The sequence below is a fragment of the Pelophylax lessonae genome, assembly GCF_965119305.1.
Source record: "Pelophylax lessonae genome assembly, chromosome: 11".
In the NCBI taxonomy this organism is placed as follows: domain Eukaryota; kingdom Metazoa; phylum Chordata; class Amphibia; order Anura; family Ranidae; genus Pelophylax; species Pelophylax lessonae.
Window position 1 is genome coordinate 200,374,574 of NC_138778.1, and position 25,737 is coordinate 200,400,310.

Genomic DNA, 25,737 nt, shown 5'->3' on the forward strand with positions numbered 1-25,737 from the left:
CATGGCAGCACTAATGCAAACTCAGCACCTGCTCGGGTTCCCATAGAGTTCACCAAACCACTTCCTATCCACTCATTAATGATTTCCACTTACATACACTTGGGCATATATAGAAGACAATCCATAGACTAGAAATAATATAGTTACATAGTCAGGTTGAAAAAAGACACAAGTTCATCTAGCTCAACTAATTAAAAAAAAAAAAAAAACAATCATACAATCCCATATACAGGCATACCCCACTTTTAAAGCCGAGTTCCAGCCTAACCGCCCACTCACCTGTCCCACGGTCCAGCGATGCGCCGTCTTCTCCCTCTCTGCTCCGCGGCGCCGGCATCACTGATGTGGGAACCCGGCTGTGACAGTTTGCGGCTTCACACCTGAGATGCGCTATGCGTCGTGATTGGCCGGCAATCTTCTGGGACCTCTGACATGTCCCAGAAGATTGCAGGGAGAGAGGAGAACTTCTGCTCAGGGCGGCGCAGCGCTCCGAGCGGAAGTGGGAGCGGGTACATGTCAAAACTAGGTACCCGCTCCCCCCCCCAAAAAAAATTACATGCCAAATGTGGCATGTCAGGGGGTTTGGACTATTTAAAGCGGAAGTTCCACTTTTGGGTGGAACTCCGCTTTAAGTACACAATGGGACCAGAGCATGTATGTAAAACGAAAATGTATTTAAAGTGAAGCAATACCTTTTTTCACTTCTCAATGCATGTAAATACACTAACGCTATGGGAAATCTTGGTCATCTTGACATGGCACTGCTCCCAAACCATAAGTGGCAAGCACACCAAACTTGGGGAGCACATTAAGGGGACCCAGGACTGACATGGTAGATTACCTAGGCAAGTTTGCCAGCCACAAAATAGGATATGTTGTAGTCTTCTCAGTGCTCTCTAGGTTTGGTGTCCCTGTCACTTATGGTTTAGGAGCAGTGCCATGTCAAGCTGACCAAAATTTCCCATAGACACCAATGTTAGACAGGGAGCAGTGCCATGTCAAGCTGACCAAGCTGTGTACAAAAAGTGAGTGTATGTTAAACGGAGTATGCCTGTACACAAACCTATACCCGCAGTTGATCCAGAGGAAGGTGAAAAACCCCAGCAAAGCATGATCCAATTTGCAACAGCAGGGGAAAAAAATCCTTCCTGTTCCCCTAAGAGGCAGTCGGATATTCCCTGGATCAACTTTACCTATAAATATTAGTGCCCAGTTATATTATGTACACCTAGGAAATAATCCAGGCCTTTTTTAAAGCAATCCAGTGAGCTACCAGGACCACCTCTGGAGGGAGTCTATTCCACATTTTCACAGCTCTTATTGTGAAGAAACCTTTCCGTATTTGGAGACGAAATGTCTTTTCTTCTAGATGTAAAGAGTGCCCCCCTTGTCCTCTGTGATGACCTTAAAGTGAATAACTCAACACCAAGTTCACTATATGGACCCCTTATGTATTTATACATGTTGATTATATGATCAAATCCCCTCTTAATTTCCTCCTAATATGTGCTTTGTGTAACTATATTATCAGCAAGAAGTAAATGTGAACAATCGTTTTTTCTTTCTTTGCTTCTTATTCTTCTTGCATAGCAGTACCGAGTAGTGAGTGTGCTTTACTCTTCCTCTCTTCTGCTGATAATTATAGGCATTGAAAACAATACAGTTACTAAATGGCCTGTCCTGTTAAAGGATAAGTTCACCTTTCATTACATGTTACACCCATATTCAGGATGTAATATGCTACAAACAGACTGCTCCCCGATTCCCTTGATCCCCCGCTCTGACAGTTAGCGGGGATTTTCTACCCCCTGCTAGCTGTTACAATTAAAAAAAAAAAAAGCAGCCGAGCAGGGCTCTGCCCGCCCAGCCACGTCACTCATTCACAGCCTTTGTGGCTGTCGGCTTGTAGTTTTCAAAGAACTACCATAGTGCTGTGGTAGCTCATTGAGTCTTCCTGTCAGATTGCATCTGCTTGCCCATACAATGTATGGGCACACATATACACTGACAGATCTGCAGGAGACCTGCATGGCACATGGGATCTGCTGATTGCTGGTGCAATGCTTTAGAGGCTCCAAAAATTAAAAAAAATTTATGCAAATTTTTTTACTTGCCAATATAATAATTTTGGTTAAAAGGTGCACTTATCCTTTAACTCAGTGCCAAAAACACTAATTAAGACATTCAGAGAATATCAGAAAATCCCTCAAGATACAATACAAAACACAAACATATAACAATGGAAACAAAGGAAATATCAATAATACAATATCAATACAATATCAATACAATATCAATTCAAAACCTGTGCTTGTATCCCATTAAAAAACCTGCAATAAGTTGACTGCTGAACACCTTAGATCTCACCACTTCCAAACCGTTGGACAATTCATTCTTCTTCGTGGGCTAGCCAGGGGCAAAGCCCAGGAGCCATTCCCGCAAGTATAGCACTCATCTATACGACTATGCCCTGGATGGATGAAGAGGTGCAGCTCTAAGGTGGAAGTATGCAGTGTGTGCTGTCTGTCAAATAAACTTTCAGATAAAGTGACATAAACCATGTGTGGTCCGTTGTATGGAGTTGTCGTTATTTGGAGTTGTTTGGGGTTGTCACACAATTTTAGGCTACCCTAAGGGGCACTAATGAGAACCTTCAACACTGACAGATTTGGCTTGCAATCCCTTCCTCTTCTTCCAGAACCTATAAAAAATTGGTACTTGTATGGCCAGCATGTAGCCCAAATCCAATCGTGTCCTACATTACCATTGTACTAACTAAGCTAGCTAAGTAACTAAGGGAGGCCATACATTATGCAATTTTCTTTCCTTCAACAATGGCTTGAACTGTTGAACAAAAGAAAATTGCTAGATTCCCCAATCAACAGAGTCAGAGTTGATGGAGGAATCTTCCCCGCATTGCTAATGTGTTCTGCTGGCGGGTACCGCAGGGAGCCTTTCCCATGGCTGGAATACAATGATAAAGGCTGGCAGCTATAACCACCCGCAGTTATTGGGTGAAAAAAATCCAACAGGCTGGTTGTACTGAAGTTGGTTGATGGATCAACTTCAGAACCACCAGCTTGCCCATAGATGGATCGAAATTCATCCGGTTTCTGCTGAACCAGCCAAATTTTGATCCATTTATGGCTGGCTTAACTCTATGGCTATCATTACTCTGGTAAACCTGATGAGCAATTATTCCCCAATACCTGCATCCACAACTTCTATTCTTCTGTCCTCTCTCAAAGCTCAGGTATGTAGGGGAGGCCAGGCACACAAACTGACTGGTAACTAATTAGCTTTGTCCTGGAATTCAAATCATGTTTCCTCTTCAGAGACAAGGAGAGAGTCTGAAAAATTGCAGCCACCAACCTGATTGGCTCTCCAATCTTGCGTTGCTCTTTGAACGCTTATAAACATGTTCCAGAAACACCTTTTGAAAATACCTATCCATGCAACTAGTTATCAATAGTCTCTTTCATTAGTTATAACAGTATGGCAAAATGTCCAAAGATGCCCAATAGCAAATAACTGAAATAAATAGGAATTACCTCCGGAGGATTCACAGTGGTGGAGGTAGATCCAGCCGGATTACAAGGACCCACTGAAAGAAAAGAAACAGATAAAGTTTTAACTCTAGTTCAGTTAAAGTCTAAAAATTTGTCTCCAGCCCAAACTTTTTTTATCGTAGCTTCAGGCGTAATGGGAAAAGAAAACACTGTCAGGTTGCAATCGCACCCCAAACGCGGCGTGATTTTGCTGCGATTGTCGCCCCATGGATCGTGGTAAAATTGCACAAACAGAATCACAAGATGCATGATGCTCAAAAGAAGTTCTTGTACTTCTTTTGGGCGTCAGGCGTCCCACGATTCTGTTTGCGCGACTTTACAGCGATTCATCGGACAATTGCGGCAAAATCGCGCCGCGTTTGGGGTGCCATTGCAAGTCATGGGAATCGCTCGGGCATCCCCACGACTTGCAATGGTTTGGAATTGCGGGCAGAATCGCAGCAAAATCACGCCGCGTTTGGGGTGCCATTGCAAGTCAAGGGAATCACTCGAGCTTCCCGGGACTTGCAAAGGTTCAGAATTGCGGCAATTCTGCCCGCAATCCGAAACGCCTATATGTGAATGGAGCCTTAAAAGTTATACGCAAAGCATCATTTTACAAGTCTGGGCTTCTTTAGTAAGCAGCCACAGCTTGGGTAGAAAATCTGGTCCCTTGACAGAATGCTGCATAGAAAGACCTTCTCTCTGAGTAGAAGCAGTGGTCTCTCTGAGTTCTGATACACCCTCAGACATGGAGCTCTCCCATAAGCTTTGCTGAATGCAGAGCTATAAGTCTGACTAAGCAGGGGGGACTGTCAGACCTCTGCAGAGAGACCACTGCTTCCATACAGATACACAGCATCCTTCCCTGCAGCCTGCTGCAGTCTTTTCTACTTTGTGCCTGCTTTGTAAAGTGTTACTAAACCCAGGGCCCTGCATTCACTATATCTGATCTCCCACAGTGCACAGAACATGGAAATTAAAAAGTTTTAGTAAATATAAACTGCTAAATACCTTTTCTCATCAACAGTATATAGCAGTCTTGCGACTTCTATCAGTGTCTGGTTAAAGCTTGTAGAAGAATTTTTCATTCTACTCTTACTGTCCTATGAGGCCCCTGACCCTCTGTCTGTACAGTGCTGATTGGCCCTGTGCTGATCACATGCACCCTCCCAAAAAAAAAAAAACTCTCTAGCGATACACACCAAACTGAGAATGTGCAGAGTGACTCCAAAGGCTCTGTTTTATCAGGAGATGGATTGGGGACAGTGGAAGAAGGGTAGGGTCAGAGAAGACAGGATCAAACAGCCTTTTTACACAATGCGGAGGATTAACCCCTTAGGTTCCACAATGAGTATAACAAGCATGCTTTACTGCATATGCAGACTGATTTTATTGTTGTAGGTTTAGTAACACTTTAAAGAGGATTTCCGCCTTCCCCTCCACCCCCTCCAAAAATAAAAAGTCAGCAGCTACACATACTGTACACATACTGTAGCTGCTGACTTTTTAATATTAGGACACTTACCTGTCCTGGAATCCAGCGATGTTGGCACCGTAGCCGATGTTTCAATTGGCTGACGGGTGCTGCCACCGTCATTGCCGGTAAGGGAACCCGGCAGTGAAGCCTTGCGGCTTCACGGGGCGGGTGCCTACTGCGCATGCGCGAAGCGCGCTGCGCATTCCTATTGGTTCGGCAGCGGGGGAACGAGGAGGGGACCAAACTTCCGAGGGATGGCGCCGTATCCCGGAAGTGGGGAAGGGTACCTGTCAAAAACAGGTACCCATTCCCCCCTCCCCCCTGAAAGGTGCCAAATGTGGCACTGGAGGGGGGGGGGGAGGAAGCAAAAGAGCGGAAGTTCCTCTTTTGGGTGGAACTCCGATTTAAAGCAAACCAATTGTTAGTGCACATCTTGATACACCTGATTAACAATGAAAGTTTTGTTGGGCACTATTAAAGATCAGCACATCCAAAATGTATACACCACTAAGGTAAGACTGGCTTATCACATCAAAAACAGGCACATCAGCAGTGACAACTGCCCTTTCAAGACTGCCAAATTTACCCCCCAAAACTTGACAGTTAGGATTGAACCACCTTATAACCCTGCAGCAGATAATCAGAAATGGGAAATATATTAGGGAGGTCTAATCGCAGTACTCTAAAGGGAGCTGATGGCTGATTCTACACAACTTCTAGTTAAACATGAATATTAGATAAATCAGTGAAATATTCACACATCCCAACAGTTCACACATTAAAACTACAGCTAAACTGCCCCAGTGAAATATAGAACACAAACTAACTTTCATAAATGGACCTCCATACATTCTCTGGGACTTACCTTCACAGTTGGGGAATCCATAGGTTCCAGTGGTGCAGGTATCACATTTGAGCCCTGTAACACCCAGACGGCACCTGCACTGCCCGCTCTGTGGGTCACATGTGGTATAAAGAGAACCTTCTCTTGAACACTGACAAGCTGTACAGACAAAAGTCAGATGTTAAAGACTAGACTCGTTTCAGAACTAACAAATGTAATCATTTACCCAAAGCCGCTAATGTCATTTCCATACGTGTCACATAAAAACAGCCAACATGTTTTGGGGGCAACACCACTCCGCCTTCAGGGCTTGGGATACAACTTGGATGGACACAGAGAAAACATTCCCCTAACAGATCTATATTACAACCAGGAGTGACAACTTGACAGCAGTAGCTGAGTCCATCCACGTTTTATCCTGTGTTGAGCCCTGATAAGGAATGAGTGGTGTTGCTCTGAAACGCGTTGATATAATTTGTATAACTTTTTTTATCAACAATTAAAAGGATCTTGGCTTCTTTTATTTTTGGTATGGTGCTCCTTTTTTCTTTTTTTTTCTATAAAAATAGGAATTATGGAAGATCTCACTCTTTCACTAAATCTTGAAAATGTAAGATATATTGGAAGCTAGGGGCTGAATCAACCTCCCCAGGCTCAACCTACAAAAATATCACTTTTTGCTGCACAGATGCTTTAAAGCAACTTCATTAAAAAACCAAGATGGTTGTGTGTTGAAAACTAAACTCATGAGCCAATCAATCAGCTAGACCAACTCTACTATAGTTTAAAGTGGAGTTCCAGCTTATACCTAACTGTCCCCTCCTCCCCCCTAACACCTATGCTAACTGGCCTGTGTAAGGAAGATGTATATACTTACCTATTTGCAGACTTTTCCATTCTGGTCACATAATCTTCCCTGTGTCAGAAAAGACAGGCAGCGGGGGGAGAGAGGGCTCTGACAACAGCTAGTAAAGCCAGGAGTGGTGACGTCACACATGACTTCAATGGCCCAGTTGTTGTCAGATGTCAGTCCTTTCCCCTGAAGTTGCACTGGCTGAAACAGGGGAGCTGGATCACATGACTGAACCAGAGTGACCTGAAAACAGGTAAGTATATGCATCTTTCTTACACAGACATCATCATAGGTGTTAGGGGGCAGTTTTAAAGCTAGTTAGGTATAAGCTGGAGTTCCACTTTAAAGTAGCTTTGATGTCTTGTCTCCGAGCAATATTTGGGAAGTGCACACTGGAACTTGTAACCACATATCTAACTACAAATATACTGTACTGATTATGACTTGGAGGTGCTGCACTCCCAAGCATCCTATGTACGTACTAGATCAATGGATGGAAACAGGCCTCAGCCTAGACCTCTCCCAGGCCATGCTTACTGACAAGTTTCGCTCCACCCACAGGACTTAGTCATAAAGGTACGACTAAGCCCTGTGGGTGGAGCAAAACACGTCAGTGGGCTTGACCTGGGAGGAGTCAAGGCTGAGGATGCTTTCCATCCATTGATCTAGTACAGTGATGGCGAACCTTGGCACCCCAAATGTTTTGGAACTACATTTCCCATGATGCTCAACTACATCGCAGAGTGCATCAGCATCATGGGAAATGTAGTTCCAAAACATCTGGGGTGCCAAGGTTCGCCATCACTGATCTAGTACATAGACTGCTTAAGAGTGTAGCATCTCTGAGTCACACTCTGTATAGCCAACTAGGATAAACACTTCAGACGCCAGCCCCTGGTTGTAGGGTGTCAGGGCCGGCGCTACCTATAGGCAAGGTAGGCGCTGGCCTAGAGCTTGCCGCCCACAGGGGGCACCGCCGACACTTGTAAAGAGTGAGGTGCAGTCCGCACAGAGTGCAGACTCAGTAAGACACAGCGCTGTCCCACACAGCCGCGTCATGCCCACTGAGTCTGCACCCGATGCTTCAGTGACACCGAAAGCCGGAGAACAGTGTGAGAGCGAGTCTCCTCCCTTGCTCCTCCTATATGATAGAGCAGGGAGGAAATTTCTCACACAAGCTCCGGCATCTAATGAGGAGAGGTGAGTGCAGGTCATGAAAGGGGGCGGGGAGGGGGTCAGGGAGCAGTGTGTAGACTCCTGCAGGGCTTGCTCTGGGGTGGCTCTTTGTGGATACACTGCATCTACCCCTCAATCCAGCACTGAGATCCCTGATCTCCCACTACTGTCACCCCAAAATTGAGCAGAGTGATCTGGAGGGGTGATAGGGAGAGCATGGACAGGAGGAGGGAGAAGGGTTGAGGAGAAGAGGGATGGACCATACATAGCATCAGGAAACTCTGCATATACTACCCTAGCCTGTCCATATACTACCCTAGCTTGTCTATATACTACCCTAGCCTGTCTATATATTACCCTAGCCTATCTATATACTACCCTAGCCTATCTATATACTACCCTAGCCCTTCCATATACTACCCTAGCCTGTCCGTATACTACCCTAGCCTGTCCGTATACTACCCGACCCTGTTCATATACTATCCTAGCCTGTCTATATACTACCCTAGCCTGTCCATATAGTACCCTATCCTGCCTGTCTATATACTACCCTAGCCTGTCCGTATACTACCCGACCCTGTCCATGTACTATCCTAGCCTGTCTATATACTACCCTAGCCTGTCCATATACTACCCTAGCCTGTCTATATACTACCCTAGCCTGTCTATATACTACCCTAGTCTGTCTGTATATGACCCTAGCCTGTGTATATACTATCCTAGCTTGTGTATATACTACCCTAGCCTGTGTATTTACTATCCTAGCCTGTCTGTATACTACCCTAGCCTGTTCGTACACTACCCTAGCCTATGTATATTCTACCCTAGCCTGTCCATATGCTACCCTAGCATGTCCATATGCTACCCTAGCCTGTCCATATACTACCCTAGCCTGTCCATATACTACCCTAGCCTGTCAATATACTACCCTAGCCTATCCATATACTACCCTAGCCTGTCCATATACTACCCTAGCCTGTCCATATATTACCCTAGCCTGTCTGTATACTACCCTAGCCTGTTCGTACACTACCCTAGCCTATGTATATTCTACCCTAGCCTGTCCATATGCTACCCTAGCATGTCCATATGCTACCCTAGCCTGTCCATATACTACCCTAGCCTGTCCATATACTACCCTAGCCTGTCAATATACTACCCTAGCCTATCCATATACTACCCTAGCCTGTCCATATACTACCCTAGCCTGTCCATATATTACCCTAGCCTGTCCATATATTACCCTAGCCTGTCCATATACTACCCTAGCCTGTCCATATATTACCCTAGCCTGTGTATATACTACCCTAGCCTCTGTATACAGTATACTAACCTAGCCTGTCAATATACTACCCTAGCCTATCCATATACTACCCTAGCCTGTCTTTATACTACCCTAGCCTGTCTATACTACCTTAGCCTGTCCATATACCTGTGGACCAAGGCTGGTGTAAGGAAGCGAGTCGGTGCTGCCACTATTCAGACTGGGTCCAGAGATGCAGGTGTAGGCCTGTGGACTGCGGCTGAAGAAATAGGTGGAGAGGCGTCACAAAAACCTCCATCCCCGCCACCTTTACCTTATACATGGGCATGGCAAAGGAGGCTGGAGTCAGGGCGGAGCCAATGGGGCAGCAAAATGAGGTTTCGCCTAGGGTTTCAAAAATCCTTGCACCAGCCCTGGTCACCAGAATGAGCTGGATGGGCATACGGATTGGTGGTCTAAGAAATTAACACAAAAATGTATATGATGTTATCCTGGAATACCAAACCTGGCTTACATATTTACATTTAATATTTTTTTTTTACATTCTGATGTGTATATGAGAAAACAATGAACCGCAATATCTTCTAGATATTCTCTTTTTCCCCCAGACATGTCACAATGTTGGCCATACTGAGTGTAAACATTTTTCAAGGGGTCACATTATGTCTACAGAGGGCCACACCTACCTAATCCCACAAACAAATGATAGAACTGTAGCATTTAGTATTATAGTTACAATTTCAAGTGAAAAAATGTTATCCCAGACAAAAGGACTTTCAACATTTCCAGCAAAATTATATAAATTCTGCCATTATCAACCTTAGAACAGCTGAGGCTTCATTCACTAATTTTTAAACCACTGAGAGCCAGGTATGGGATCCGAATAAAACCACTGAATAGGACTTCTTTACGTAGAAGCCATTTAACTTTTTTTTAGTTTATTGCAAGCTGGTATGTGAGATTTTCTAATTTCAGAAGGAGCTACAGTCAGCTCCCCATTGAAAAGCACAGGCAGTGACATAGGCCTTCTTTATATTCCATCTGAAAAGGTTTTGTGCGCCCTCTGGTGGCTTGAAGAAGTAGTTACAACTCCGACTTACATATACAGCTGGGGAATCCATAATAACCCGAAGCACACTGGTTACAGGTCAGTCCTGTATAATTGGGGCGACACTGGCAGTGACCGGTTGGGGAGCAGTTATTATGCTCGGAGCCCTGAGGATCACAGGAACAAGCTGTAGAGAAACAATAAAGTTTGAGTGTAAATGCAAATCCAGAACACAGAAGCAGCCAGCGGTCTGCATTTGGCACAACGGTGTCAGCTCCAGTAATGACCAAAAGAGGTCACTTCAGGCAGACAAGTCACGCTTACAGGATATCAAGACTTCCTAACATACGTCAGAATGCCTGAGACTATAAGCAACCTGCTAAAAATAGTTAAAATGATACTCATTAAAAAAAAAAAAAAAAAAAGAATTTTAATCCTCCACCCTCCTCTGCAAGAAAGATTTTGGTGGGAATGCTGTAATGCTTTTTTTTTTTTTTTCCAATTTTAAGTGCCATGATCCACCAATCAGAAAGCACCCAAATTTAAATCCTGAACAATCATTGCCAACTAAGTCCCGCATACCTTTTACAGTGGCTGCACTGTAAAAAAAAGATCACTCACAGCACATAGGAAATTATACATGCTTACTATATTATCAGGGCCAAATCAAAAGGAAAAAAATGCATTAAAGCTAAAGAGGTTTTTGCTTGTTACTTTTCTTTACCAAAACATTTTTACTGAAATTTTCGTGATAGTGACATACATAAGAAACAATGTACAATGTATGAATATTTACATCGTTTTCATATTGTAATTAATCAATGCACAACATAAGTAATTGGTAACAATTACATCATCTATACAATTCCTGACTATCATTATCGGTTTTCCTCTCACATAGAGTGCTTATAGATTCTGTATAGTTAGAATGTACATCTTCCTCTCATCAACCCAATTATTTACAGTTAAACACATTGGAGTGTGAAAAATCTGGTGTAGCTCTGCATAGTAACCAATCAGAGATGGCTCTGATGAAGAGGGTTCTCCCTTGAAACGCGTCAGCCCCATCACCACGGACGCTTTCAAGTCCTCCTGCTTTACCAAAAAGCTTCTTTGTCTTGCAGGTCTCCTGATTGCAAAAGGAATCTTTTCTATTATGCTTACTTATAGCTTACGTTTGTGAGTATATGGTATGGCATGTTTTTAATTTTCCAACTTGTGATATTGCACTAGGTCGCCGCGCCCTTTATTATTATTATTATTCAGGATTTATATAGCGCCAGCAGTTTACACAGCGCTTTACAATGTTAGAGGGAGACAATACAGTTACAATACAATAAAATACAAGATGATTAAGAGGGCCCTGCTCAGTCCATATGGATACCAATCGTCCTGATGCCTGGATGCCAGCAATATAGCCTTCCCTTGAACACAGCACTTGAGTGCAGGAGAGTTTACTTGCCTTTCTGCCGGTTGTAAACCTCAGACATGAAATATGAACAGAGCATATACCTATAGCAGGGATCCTCAAACTACGGCCTTCCAGCTGTTGCGGAACTACACATCCCATGAGGCATTGTAAAACTCTGATATTCACAGCCATGACTAGGCATGATGGGAATTGTAGTTCCTGAACAACTGGAGGGCCATAGTTTGAAGACCCCTGCTCTATAGTGTTTGCTTTTCTCAATCCAGAGCACTAAGTGTCATTTCGAGTCTGCTGTCTTGTTCCCCTGTTATCAGCATGAGTCAATTTTGATTCATTTTCCTGACACCTGAGAGAAAAATGGTGACACGGGTGGGAGCTCTAGCAGATTGACAGCCTCAGCTCTGTTCCTAAGTGCTGTGTGACTCTTCCCTCCAATCAGCTCTGTGAGCCCTCCTCACTTATGTTAACCTTAGCTCTCCGCAACTTTGAATGGATGTAAGCATAGGCGTGCGCACGGGGTGTCCTGAGTGAGCCTGGTTACACCCTAATCACCCCATGCACGAGGGGCGTGGCTAGCGATCGGCATGTAAGCAGCGCGGTCTCGGAGCTCCGGCGGCACCTGGTGATCCTTCAGTGATCCTGGCACTAATCCTTTCGATCAACCCCTCAATTTTCGCTGACACACCTATCCTGGCACCTCCGGAGCCGGCCACCATGGTCAAAATCGGCCCCCAGGGCACCAAGGCAGGAGCGGCCTTCCGAAACAGCCCGGGCCGCGAGGCCTCCCAAGATGGCGCCGGACCCTCTTCACAGCCGCAGCGTCCGCCCAAGGAGAAGTCGGGCCGGGCCGGACAGCCTCCTTCACGGATCCCTGCTTCCTCGGGTAAGCCTGATGGTGTGCCCCAGAAGGCCCGACCCCCGACCACTATTCGGGACCATTTCGCTGATTCCCCCATACTGTCTAAGGGACCCCCAGCTCTATCCCCGGGGCTGCAGGAGGGCTCAGATCCCTGGGCGGCAGATGGGACATGGGATGCGGGGGACTCCCAAGCAGGGGGGGCTCCAGAGGGGGCTACTGAGGCGGGAGATTCAGCTTCTGGGAGCCTCACGTTACAGCACATTATGGAGGCTATTCACACTTGCCAATCCACTCTGACCACTCAAATTGAGACTGTCCGGCTGGACCTATCTATAGTTAAACATGAAGTGCAGAAGATTCGCACTCGGATCGCTGCTGCTGAACAGCGTATCAGTGATGTTGAGGACACAGTTAACCCCTTGCAGGCAGAGGTCCGCACACAACGGCAGGATCTACAGGTCCATTCTGATAAACTTGGGGACTTGGAGGACAGGATGCGCAGAAATAATCTCCGCTTTGTTGGCTTTCCTGAGAAATCTGAGGGGAGACATGCTGAGGATTTTCTGGAGACCTGGATTAAGGATACTGTAGGTGTGGAACATCTCTCCCCCGTTTGCCATTGAACGAGCACACCGGGTTCCTATGCGCCCTCTCCCTCCTGGGGCCCCTCCGAGATCTTTACTGGCAAAATTCCTTCATTTTCGGGACAAGGAAAATATCCTGCGAGCTGCACGCGATCTTCCTGACCTTCAATACAATGGAGTTAAAATCTCTATCTATCCTGACTACTCTGCTGCTACACAGAAGTTACGCATGGCCTTCAATGCGGTCAAACGCAGGCTTAGGGAAGGGCAGTTTGGCTACAGCATGCTTTACCCAGCTAAATTGAGGGTGATCCATGAGGGAAAGGCTCACTTCTTCCTTTCCCCGCAGGATGCATCGGCCTGGCTTGATGGTTTGGGAAGACGGGGCTGAACATGCTTTGATTATTGCAGCTGTTGTTTGCCGGGGGTCTGGGCCTACCTGGGCCCCCTCCATACTGATGCTCGGACTCTGTTGCTGATATCCCCTGTCTGGGGGTGCTGTTATCCTGCTGGCTGGACGACTCCATACTGGACCGGACGGTCTCCCTCATGTGTTCTCTGAGGAGGTTTTCATCCCCTGAACTTGCACCTTTATCCTATGAGGCGGTGCCGCCACCTCCGCAGCTTTTTGTCTTTTTTCCCTTTTTTTTTCTGGGGGGGAAATTTTTCCTTTTTTTCTCCCCCCCCCCATTTTCCATTTTTCATTTTTCTTGTTTTTATTTTTATTTTTTCTGGTGTGTTCCTGCTCCTTTAGGGACACTGAACTAAAGACATTCTGGCATAGTTATGCCTTCTGGGGTTGTTAGTGTTTCTGGGCTAAAGCTCTCTGCCCGTTTTTATGACAGGGAGCCGGGTGGGGGGTGGGGGGGTGGGTTCATGGGGTTGTGGATTTCAGTTTTCTGTTTTATTTTTACTCCGTATGCTTTTTCTCTCAGCAGTGGTGGTCAGCTCTCTATTAGGTGGTATTTCAGCGGAGATGTGGTCCGGACGGGCCCCCCGGGGGCTTTCCCTGCCCGTGCGCCCGCTAGGTACTGGTATGTATGTTTTTTCAGGTGGGGGCGGGGCGCTCTCGGAGGGGGTTCTCCTCTGGGTGGGCCGCGTTTCTTCATGCTACTTTCTGTTAATAAATGTCTTTGAGGCTTTTGACATGGAATGTGCGGGGTATGAACTCCAAGATTAAGAGGTCTCTAGTGTTTGATCATTTCAAGCGCTCTAAGGCGGACATCCTCCTTTTGCAGGAGACGCACTTAATGGACCCCAAAACAAGGGCGTTAAAGCGACCACGTGTGGCTCACGCATTCCATGCTACTTACTCCACCTATTCAAGGGGGGTCTCGATCTTGATCTCCAGGGCATGCCCGGTGCGGGTGCTGGAGGTGAAGACCGACCGGGATGGGTGTTATGTTATAGTGGTATTGAATTTTATGGAACGTTTATTTACAATAGTTAACTTATACCTCCCTCCGCCAGTGGAGGTTGGACGTCTTGATGACTGTATGCGGACGGTCCTCTCCATGGCTCAGGGGTCTTTAATTATAGGAGGGGATTTTAATGCAGTTTTGGATCCTCAAATGGATCGTCTCCACGGCTCGGGGCGACAGTCGCTGGCATTAGCTGACTGGGCTGCGGCGTACGGTCTCACCGAGACGTGGAGATGGAAATATCCGCAGAGAAGGGAATACTCCTGCTATTCCAGCTCTTATGGTACCTTCTCTAGATTGGATATGTGGTTTGTCTCCTCGGAGGTGCTTCCACTGGTCTCCGACGTGGCGTACCTCCCGAGGGCAATCTCAGACCATTCACCCCTGGCGATGACGCTGACGGTGGCCAGGCGTCCGGCTGGATCGGTGTGGCGTATGAGCCCTTACTGGCTCGCGGAACCGATGGTGTCGGCTGAATGTGCTACTGCCATGACTCATTTCTGGGCGGAGAATGCGGAAGGGGTGCGGGACCTCACCTGTTGGGACGCCTCTAAGGCTGTCCTGCGCGGGGCATACATGCAGGGGGTTTCTAAGTTCAAAAAGGCAGTGGCAGCAGAAATCGAGGAATTGGCAGATGCTCTGAGTGCCTCCGAACGGGTTTACACATTGGATCCCACCCCTGAGAATAATAGAACGTGGAAGGCGGCGCAGCGGGCTTACGAGCTGGCCTTGGTGCAGAGGACCCAGAAGCGTCTCCTGTACCAGTCCCAACGTATTTTTGAGACCGGGGACAGGAACGGTCGTTTGCTGGCCTTTTTGGCTAGCCCCGTTCCGGAACCGGTTGCTATCCCTGTTATTTTGGATCATGCGGGGCACTCTCTCTCGGCTACGGAGGACATACTTGGCGCCTTCCACAAATTTTATTCGGACCTGTACACCTCTCGGGCCCATTATACCCCCCCAGAGCTTTATGCTTACGTGGACTCTATTCCTTTCCGCACACTTAGTGTTGAGCAGAGAGCTAGTATGGAGGCCCCTCTGTCGCTGGAGGAGGTGGGGGTAGCCATTAAATCGTTTCCAAAACATAAAACTCCGGGCCCTGACGGTTTTCCGGTAGAATGGTATGTACAGCACGGGGAACTGTTGCTGCCGCGACTCCTGGTGCTCTTCAAGTCGATATTTGATGGTGGCTCCCTCCCTCCTTCACTCCAGGAGGCCCTCATAGTCTTGATCCCTAAGCCTAATAAGGACCCGCGATACTGTGACTCTTACAGACCCATATCGCTTATTAATGTAGAGCTTAAAATCCTTACTAAAATTCTCGCATTGCGTCTTAATGGGATAATTGGCTCTATTGTGGGGATAGATCAGACTGGCTTCATTCCGGGGCGCTCGGCTTATGCGAATATTCGTCGGTTGTTCACCAATCTGCAGGTCCCGAACCCCTCCCGTTTACCAAGGGTGGTCCTCTCACTTGATACACAGAAGGCTTTTGACTCTGTGGAGTGGCCGTACCTGTTCTATGTACTTGAGAGATTTGGGTTTGGAAAGAATTTTTTGATTTGGCTTCGGATCCTATATGCTCAACCTCTTGCCCGTATTAGGGTAAATGGGATGGTTTCTGGTCCACTGCAGATACGACGGGGTACGCGGCAGGGTTGCCCTTTATCCCCCTTGCTTTTTGCGCTCGCAATAGAACCTTTGGCTCAGCTGCTGCGAACTTCCCCCGCTGTCCAAGGGATGTCAGTGGGGTCTCTGGAGGAGAGGGTCTCTCTTTATGCCGACGACATGTTGTTGTATTTAACTGATCCACACACGTCGCTTATGCCCGTTCTCCGACTTATTCGACATTTCGGTTCTTTTTCTGGTTTTCGGGTTAACTGGACTAAGTCTAGTCTGTTTCCTGTCGATATGGACATCCCGCTCTCGCTGCCGACTGACTGCCCCTTGAAGTTTACGTTCTCATTTAAATATCTCGGTGTTCAAGTTCAGCAACCTATATCCTTGTATTTCCAAAATAATCTTGTTCCCTGCCTAAACCTGTTCAAATCTAGACTGGAGCACTGGAAGCATCTGCCTTTAACTCTGACTGGTAGGGTCAACTTATTTAAAATGGTTATGTTGCCGAAATTTCTGTATCTCCTTGCCAACTCTCCACTGTTTGTGCCGAATAAGTTTTTCAGGGATCTTGATTCTCTTATTTCCGGTTTCCTATGGTACCCGAAGGCGCCTAGGCTTTCTGTTGCCACCTTACAGCAGCCGGTGGCGATGGGGGGCCTTGCCCTTCCAAACTTGCGCTTGTATTACTATGCAGCACAGATGGGACATGTCCACGGTTGGCTTTTCCCTCGGAGGAGCAGTGCGGCTACGGCTGTCGAAGCAGCGGTGGTTTCCTCCTATGAAACGCTTGCTAATCTTATTTACCGGCGCTGCGTTGTGTCCTCCGAGGGTACGGCACTCTTGAAATCCTCTCTACAGATATATGTCAGATGTGAGTCTCTGTTGGCGGCGACTCCGGGCCTCTGTTCCCCGAATCAACCCTTATGGTGCAATCCTAGTCTGCCTCACTTCGCTGGGTCTCAGGATGCGGCGCGGTGGGCAGAACGGGGCCTGAAGTATGCCCATCAATTGTTTGAGGGGGGGAATTTTAAGACGTTCTCCCAGTTCCGGGCGGACTTTCGGGTGCCCGGCTCTTGGCAATATCGTTATCTCCAGCTGCGACACGCTGCCTTGGCCCAATTTGGGCCGGGCAGTGTCATGCTAGACAATTCGCCTATGGAAAAGGAATTGTTGCGGGATGAGCACACTAAGCTGACTAGCTCCTACTATGGAATCCTTCTTACTAGTGTGCCATCGCGCCTGGAGGCTGTTAGGGCCGGGTGGACGAGAGACATCCCGGATATCTCGGACGATGATTGGGAAGAAATGCTTGAGGTATATTTTAGGACACCCATCTCAGCCAGGGACCGTCTGATACAGTTACGTATATTTCATAGGACTTATTATACTCCTTATCGGTTGTTTCTGATGAAGCAGAGACCCGCGCCAGACTGTCATAAATGTGGGGGGGACCAGGGAAAATTGCTTCATATGCTGTGGAGTTGCCCGAAAGTTAGACCTTTTTGGTCCCAAGTTACGCACTTTCTCTCGACCTCCTTGGATTTCCCTAATGTCTGCAGCCCTAAGTGGTGCTTACTGGGGATTTTCGGGGAGATTGATCTCAGCACCCATCGGAAACAGCTTCTCCGACTCTTGTTGTTTTATGCCAGGAAAACTGTAGTGATGCAATGGACACAGGTGGACAGGATCCCTCTTGATCTTTGGAAAAATTTAGTCAACCATGTCCTACCCCTGTATAGGCTGACTTATGAGGCCAGGGGCTGTCCAAAAAAGTTCCTGAAAGTTTGGGGTCCTTGGGTTGCTTTATCTGACACGTGCAGCTCCACACCGCCCTGAGGGTGAGGGCGGTCCGGGTACGGGGGGGGGGCTGTTCTGGGCCCACGCTCCGCTGACGAGTAAGGCTGTGACTCTGACCACCACCTGCATTTTTCTGCTGAGTTGTTCCTTTTTCTTTGGGGTTTTTTTTTTTTCTTTTTGTTTTGTTTCTGCATATAACGAGCATGTGATGCATGTGTTATACCTAAGGATATCTGCTTTATTCTGACAAATTTGTAAATCTCTGTATCTATGTGTCTATGGGATATCCTTTACCTATATTGCACCTTTGTGTTATTTCATTGATGACCGGTACTACTCTATGACTCACTGTATTTCCAATGTTTTGTAGCATTCTTGTACTGTTCAGGTGATAAATTTAATAAACGCAGTTTAAAAAAAAAAATCACCCCATGCACATTAGCATTATCGCTCTATGTGCCACCAGAAAGATGGAAAAAATCTCCCTCTTACCAGCTCTGCCATAAGAGAAGTGTTTACACGCTTCTTTCACTGTGCTGGCAGGGAGATTAATGTGCCAGGGTCAAAAATATGTAGACACACATACACATGTGCTTGAGCTTTAGGGTGCACACCCTTATGCAATAGGCTGCGCACACGAATGGATGTAGGGGAAAGACAGCTGTAGATAATCAGGTAAGACTTATGTAGAAGGATTTGTTTCATCTGTGTGTATTGCCTGAGGCCAGTCACTTCACTGGGTATATGTAAGGGTTTACAATAGTGATTGACCAATATCGGTTTTTCGTTGCCGATATTTTGGTCAATGCATATTGGTATCGGCTGATATGCACCAATATTTTCGTGCATTTATAAAAAAAAAAATTATTTTTTTTCTTTGACAGGTACGCTTGTGGAGGGATCTGGGGGTCTAAAAGACCCCAAACCCCTCCTCTGCACTTAAAAGCATTCAAAACGCAAAGTTTGGCTGTTTTGAATGCTTTAATTTTTTTAATCTGGCGCCAGTACCCGGAAGTGATGTCATGACATCAGTTCCGGTTTTTTGCATGGAGACTCGATCAGAGCTGAATGCGGCTTTGATCAGGTCTTCGGCGGCCGTGCAGTCTGGTTGGGACGGGAGACCCAGGCGAGCCGCGGAAGGTGGCAGGAGGGGGGGGGGGGCCTCCCCTCCCGCTCCTTGTAATGACAGCCGAGCGGCTTCTGAGCCGCATCGGTTGTCATTACAAGACAGCCGACCGTCGGCTATGGACACCGGTACCGGGGTGATGCCTCTAGCTGCAGGCATCACTCCGGTACAGCACTTTCCGAAATATCAGCAATATCGGTCACCTTGGTGGCCGATTCCGATATATCAGGGAAAGTGCAGATCGGCCCACTATATATCAGCTTTGCCGATAATCGGTCGATCCCTAGTTTCCAACCACTTTAACTGAACAAGCTGAAGTTAAAAGCGGATTGGCTACAATGCACTGCTGCAGCAGATTCTGAGTGCTCCAGTTTTAGTAAATCTTCCCCATTAGTTGTAATGGAGAGAGAAAAAGAAGAAGAGGAAAGAAAAATATTGTGTGAAAAGATCCACCTGTCTTCTCCCTCCGTCCCACAAGTCTTACTAATAGAGCTCTTTATTGTCCACCAAAGATGTACTGTATCCAAGGGTTCCATGTATTTTAAAATTAATTTTGTCATACAAAATGGCTGATCATTTTTTAATTTAACATTATCAGTGTTCATTTTTTATTAATCAGTGTGACTGAGAAGACTTTCATGATCTAGCAATTGCTATCCTCGCTGCCAGGAAAATGCATGAGTTTAGTTTTTTACTATATCTTAGTGCCTACTCTGCACACGAATATTGAATATTCCTTCATAGCAAAGTGAGGACAAAAGAAATGAATGGTAAAGGTTTAGAGCTGAAGCAATTTGTTATAGTGACTAATTGGCTACTATATTGCTTGGAATAAAAATTAGTTATCCCCAGCTTGTGTCTTGGATTTCACCGTTTCTGCAGCATCTATAGGAGTAGTGGTGGATGTCTCTGGACAAGCTGTGGTCAAGGCAGAAGTTCAAATCGAATACAAATCGAATAACCCACTTAATCGTATTCATATCTCAATGGATGTGATCTGATTCATTACCTTGACAATAAGGATATGAGTGATATCCTGCAATGCACTGCTCACACCTGGGCCCTTCATACTCTGGTTTGCAGAAGCAACGGCCATTTGAATCACAGCCTTGCGGTAACGTGCCAACGGAGCTGCAGCCACACACTGCAAAGATACATGGGAACAACATCATTACAAGTCAGTATATTCAGGGCAAAGAAAGATTATTTCTGATGCATCAAGGCCAATGTTTTATGAGTCACTCATCCCAGACATTGAAGACACAACTCACATTGACAAAGAGGGTAATTGAAGTAGCCTGGAGCACATTTTTCGCAGAACTCCCCTTCAAACCCATCCCGGCACACACAACGACCGCTGTCCTTGTCACAACTACCGTCATACACGCCAGGCCCGGAGCACTGGCACTCTGCAAGAGAAAAAAATGGAAAGTCATTCTCAACTGAAGGAAAAAATTGGGAAGACTCATGGACGCAAAGTGAAGAAACAAGAGGGGCTTTGTCGTGTATGACAACGAATCAAAAAGTAGCTGTCCTAGTGAAATGGAATAATCATTGAATGCAATACATAACAACCTTTTGAAAAACCAGATATAGAAAAGAGATCTCAGTTGTTTCTTTTATAGTTTTGAACAGAGTTGGGATGATTGTCAAGTTTTCACTGCTGTTCATAACCCATTGATGAGCTATTACATTACTTCCTAAGGGCGCTTTCACACGAGCTTTCCATATAGGTCAGCCTGTCATTTTTTCTGGCGGACCTAATCGTACCCTCCATTCACCCCTATGGAGTGGCGGATGTCAGAGGTGACATTCCACGGACACCTGCCGCTATCCGATCCGAACTTGTCCGCCAAATCTAGACAGATGGTGACCCTATTTTCCATCTGTCTGGAGGATCGGATCGGATGAAAACGGACAGGTGATCCTTTTTCATCCGATCTCCCCATAGAGGAGAGTGGGACTCTGACAGCTCCGTCTCTGCACAGTGAGCATAGATGGACCCATCATCCGCCTGCTCAGCGGGGATCAGCAGATCGATCCCCTGCTGAGCAAAGCAGAGTTCGCCGAGCGCACCGCTCGTGTGAAAGGACCCTAAAAGTGACTTTCTTAATGGGTACATAGAGAACAAATAAAAACATTAAGAGAGGCCAAAGTACAGAGGCCAGAGTAAAGTAATGTGTAAAAGGAAGCCTATGGCTTTAGTTGGAGTCAAACAACAGTAACGGTGAGAAATATCTTAGCTTAATATTTTACTTGACAGTGCCCTCAGTATGAGATTTACCTTGTGAAGGTTTGGACCCCTAGGGGTTAATATAGCGCTTGTTCCTAGTTAATCAGGGGCGAACAATTCCTTGTTCTCACACCTCGCACCTTCTCACACAGTCGCCGCTCTCCACTCCCAGGCAAAACCCGCAGCTGGCGTTTTCTTCGTTTTAACCTTGTACAAATATTTTATTGGCAATCTAAATAAACACCACTTTTTAATGGTACTGCACAATTGGAGCACTTTTTTGTCCCCCTCTTAATTTGGACTTGGAGGATCGGTTTCCAAACAGAGGAGCGATACGGACCACAGGGAACTACAGAGCCCAGCAGTTACCCATAGGCTTGGGAAGCCACAAGCTCGTAAAGTCTTGTTGCTGTATGGTACTCAAGACCCACCAAGTCCGGTGAGTGTGTACCCCTTATACCACAAGATACGCCGAACATACCAGCAGTTGGAATATTGGAAAAATCCCACTATGGCACTATTTGCACAAGATTAATTATGAACTTTATATTGGGACTTTATAATACCCAACACACTAATTCATTGATGCACATATATTGATGTATTTATACTAGCTTTTCACCCAGCACTTTGCACTTTTATATATATTTATATGTATGATAAGTTTGGATTTTTATCACTAAATTGAGTTATCATATATTATCACATCACTGATATCAGCACTCAGGTGTGAGAACAAGGAATTGTTCGCCCCTGATTAACTAGGAGCAAGCGCTATATTAACCCCTAGGGGTCCAAACCTTCACATACTTCTAAACTATAGCAGCTGCTAAACACTATTATATTAATTTACTTATATCACTCTATAGACACATATTTATTTATTTATTTATATAGGCACATTCTTAATTAGGCCATCCAGAGGCGCGAGGGATATATAGTTTTATAGTATATCATTTTCTATTTTACATGAGATTTACCTTGGCAGTCCTGACCATAGTAGCCAGGAGCACACGAGTTACAACTTTCTCCCCGGAAGTTGCGTTTGCACACACAGGCTCCAATGATGGGATCTTTACGGCATGCATTTCCTTCTGTTCCAGCAACATTACAATCACAGGCTGGGAAGAAAAGGGGGGATTTTCTGTTACTTGCCTTTATAATTAATTTCCTGTCATGTAATATTCAAAGTATGACTGAAGAGTCTAATTACCAAATCACACCAAGTCCAATACAACGGAGAACAATCTGGCTTACAGAAGACACAATAAACATGAGCCAGAACTAGGACAATCAAACTAAAGAAATGCCCGGTCATGAAAACAGCATTTACTAAAACATATATTAGAAACCCTTCAAGGAATGACCTTGGGGCTGTACATTATTTTGGATAAGCTACACAATGCCATTAAATTGTAATTTTGTAACAGTCCGATAAGAAAGAGCAATGAAGTACCTCCCTCCCGCCTGTCCAATTGCATAAATTTGCTAACCTAGAAGATAACTTATGCTGGAGAGGTTGCACACAAGTGGGAACTATATCGCACATTTTATGGGAGTGCCCGCTTATCTCCTCCCTATGGAAAAGCGTCTTTTCCCTGATTTCCTCTATCACGGGTAAAGTGACTTCACCTTCCCTCCCTCTCGCCATCCTAACATTGGGAATCGACAACTTTTCTGCCAACTCCAGACCCAGAGTCACCCACATTCTCTGTGCTACTAGACTACTTATAATGCGCAAGTGGAGACGCTCATTGCTTCCCTCACTTTCGGACGTAGTGGCACAAATGAATGTGATTAAAGAGCACGAACGTGTATTTGCAGTCCGTAATGGCAGTTATCACAAATTTCTGGACCAGTGGGCACGGTGGTCTTTCTGATTCACATGACAATTTCGCTGATCATCATTACTTTGCTTGTTTATCTCTCGTTTATTGCAGTCACTTTACTATGATCTCCCTGAGTTATACAGTATTTACTACATTGCTCTATTTGTTACACAGATACCCTCTGTAACTAAATGATCTCTTCTTGTGACCTTGTTAATGTTTTACAGTTTTACAACTCTGTACGGCTCTTAAATTTCAATAAAAATAAATTTTGAAAAAAAGAAAGCAAATGAATAGCTTATGCAATATTCATGTTCATATATACAATATGAAATCTTATCCATACTTATGAACTCTCCAGCTGGCTGATTCTGTGCAACCGTGCCGTCATCTGGCTTCTCAGGAACAGCTAGAAGGCAAAAAGGACAGTTATGAGTAAAGTAAAGCTATTCACATCCCATGGTGGTCTGATGTCTAGGTAAGCAGGTGCAGTCTATTTTCTCCACTGCAGGTGGCGCTCCTCCGCAGCGGCATTGCAGTTGGGGGAGGAAGTCGAGGGGAACCTAGTTCCCCAATGGTTTCCTCAGTCACCAAGAGGCAGCTTTGGCGGCCATCTTCGGTCAGACAGAATTTATTTAAGACCCTGGCTCCCAGGTTGGAGAAGGGAAAGTGCAGGGGCACGCCGTATTTCCTGAAAGCCTCCGCATTTGGTTACAGACTGGCCAGATGTGTGACAGATGCAGTCGGCACCTCTGAATCTTCAGGCAACTGTCTCATTGCTGTTATAACTTGTGAGTGTTCTCAGTTGGGTTGCCTTCCCACTGAGTCTGTTGTGTTTTGCTGGACTTCTGTTACAATATATTCCTGTTATTGCACTTAGACTCGTGTTTTCTGCCTGCGGCATCATGCTACACCTACCCACATGCAGGAGAAATCTAAATGCAGGTTTTGATCTCACTTGCAAAGTAATTAAATAGAAATGCACAACCAATTGCTGTTCGATGCAGGTTTATGTCCTTAGTGGCAGTGGGTAAAAAAATTACCCAGTTTGGTAAATCCCAAATCCAAGGAGTGATCCTGCTTCAGGAATAACTCACCAGTAACAGGATCCCTCATGGAGAAATTACCTTTTGCAAAGTGTTGCTGCCTTGCTAGCTAGAACAGTGATATCCAAAGTGATATCCACCAGTGTACCAGGCCAGCATGGTAGAGACTCCATTAAGGCTAGTGGAAGCCTCTCCTCGAGGATTCTGCTGTTGGCAATGTGTCCCCAGCAGCAGAATTGCCCGTGTAACAAAACCCTAAGTGCATTGGATACTTATTTATGTTTTTACTAATTAAAGGAAACTTGTAAGCTACAACTGTTGTCCCCACCTTAATTCCCACAAAGAAACCGTTTATATGTTCTGCCCATATTTCTCAATGGTCAGAGTCAATTGCTATGTGAAATTACCATTTTAGGGACATTAGTGTAGCATCCTCCTAGGTACGTACTGGTGAGAAAGTATAGTTTTGAGACCTGTCTGCTTACCAGAAGGGCTGCAGGCAAATCTATATTGTTCTCTGCCTACCAGAGAGCAGGATCTGTTATTGAGGTCTGCTCATTATTTCACGCTGGTCCAATAGGGAGGCATGTTGGACAGTGGGAGGAAACCTGACGAATGAGTACACAGGCTTTTGCTACACCCCTGGTGATTTGGCGGGGGAAAAGTGCCTATGTGCATGCTGGGGTGCTGTATAAAAGCCAGGAGCACATGTGCTCAAGGTCTTTCGACTTGATAACGGAGTCCCGAAAGGGAGGGGGCGGCTGCCTCCTCCTCTGTAGAGGTGCCATGCCAGGGGTTGCCACCCTCAGGTCAGGCCCCTGGACACGAGTTTCTGTACTCACTGTACTGCAGACACAGATCCTCCAGTGTCTCCCCTCTCAGTCAGCTCTTCTGGACCTCTGGGTTCAGTTCCTTACTGCTACTCTTCAGGCCCTCAGGATGACCCCCTGAGATGGCATGGCACCTCTACAGAGTCTGCAGTACAGTGAGTACAGAAACTCGTGTCAAGGGGCCTGACCTGAGGGTGGCAACCCCTGTTCCTAGGATAGTCAGTGGATGGGTGTCAGTGGAAAGGGGATGCTAGTGAGAGTGTCCTAAAGATAGATTATCGTCCATCAAGTCATCTTGTCAGAGAGTAAATAGAGGAAGAGACTTAACTCCGTCTACACTTGTGGCAGTGTGGATTAACAGCCTGGCTGTTCCTAATTATCAAGGAAGTCCTGAAGATATAAGTCCTCAACCAATGTGAATAGTTCAGTTGGAGTATCCCACTATTCCCTTCTCCTATCCCAATTACAAATAAACAACAAAAACCAACACCCCTAGACTGTTTATTTGTGTAACGAGCCATCAGGAGCAAGGAGGGATCCAGGGACTTTATTTAAAGGTAACCACGTGCTGGTAACCAGGGGGGCCCGTCAATATATTACTCGGCAGTTCCTGTGGGGACAGTGCTACATTAGATTGTAAGATCTTTTGATGCCAGAGGCTATGAACAGTAGAATATTTCCAGCAAAAAGAAACTGTCAGTGCTATATGAATGGGATAAATCCATTTGTCCACTGCTGGGAATGTCAAAA

At 45.8% G+C, this 25,737-nt stretch overlaps 1 protein-coding gene across 4 annotated transcripts in view; it reads right to left on the reverse strand.

Annotated features, from left to right (window-relative positions):
* Positions 1-25,737, reverse strand: part of LAMA5 (laminin subunit alpha 5) — a gene marked incomplete at its 3' end in the record, with an annotated part of 234,335 nt that overhangs the window by 87,852 nt on the left and 120,746 nt on the right. For all 4 annotated transcript variants that reach the window (XM_082271619.1, XM_082271617.1, XM_082271618.1 and 1 more), the window contains exons 11-17: positions 23,458-23,520; positions 22,263-22,403; positions 20,321-20,458; positions 20,059-20,193; positions 10,266-10,400; positions 5,894-6,031; positions 3,552-3,604 (exon numbers count right to left, since the gene is read on the reverse strand). In XM_082271619.1, coding sequence (XP_082127745.1) covers positions 3,552-3,604; positions 5,894-6,031; positions 10,266-10,400; positions 20,059-20,193; positions 20,321-20,458; positions 22,263-22,403; positions 23,458-23,520 — 803 coding nt within the window. The remainder of the gene's footprint in view (positions 1-3,551; positions 3,605-5,893; positions 6,032-10,265; positions 10,401-20,058; positions 20,194-20,320; positions 20,459-22,262; positions 22,404-23,457; positions 23,521-25,737) is intronic.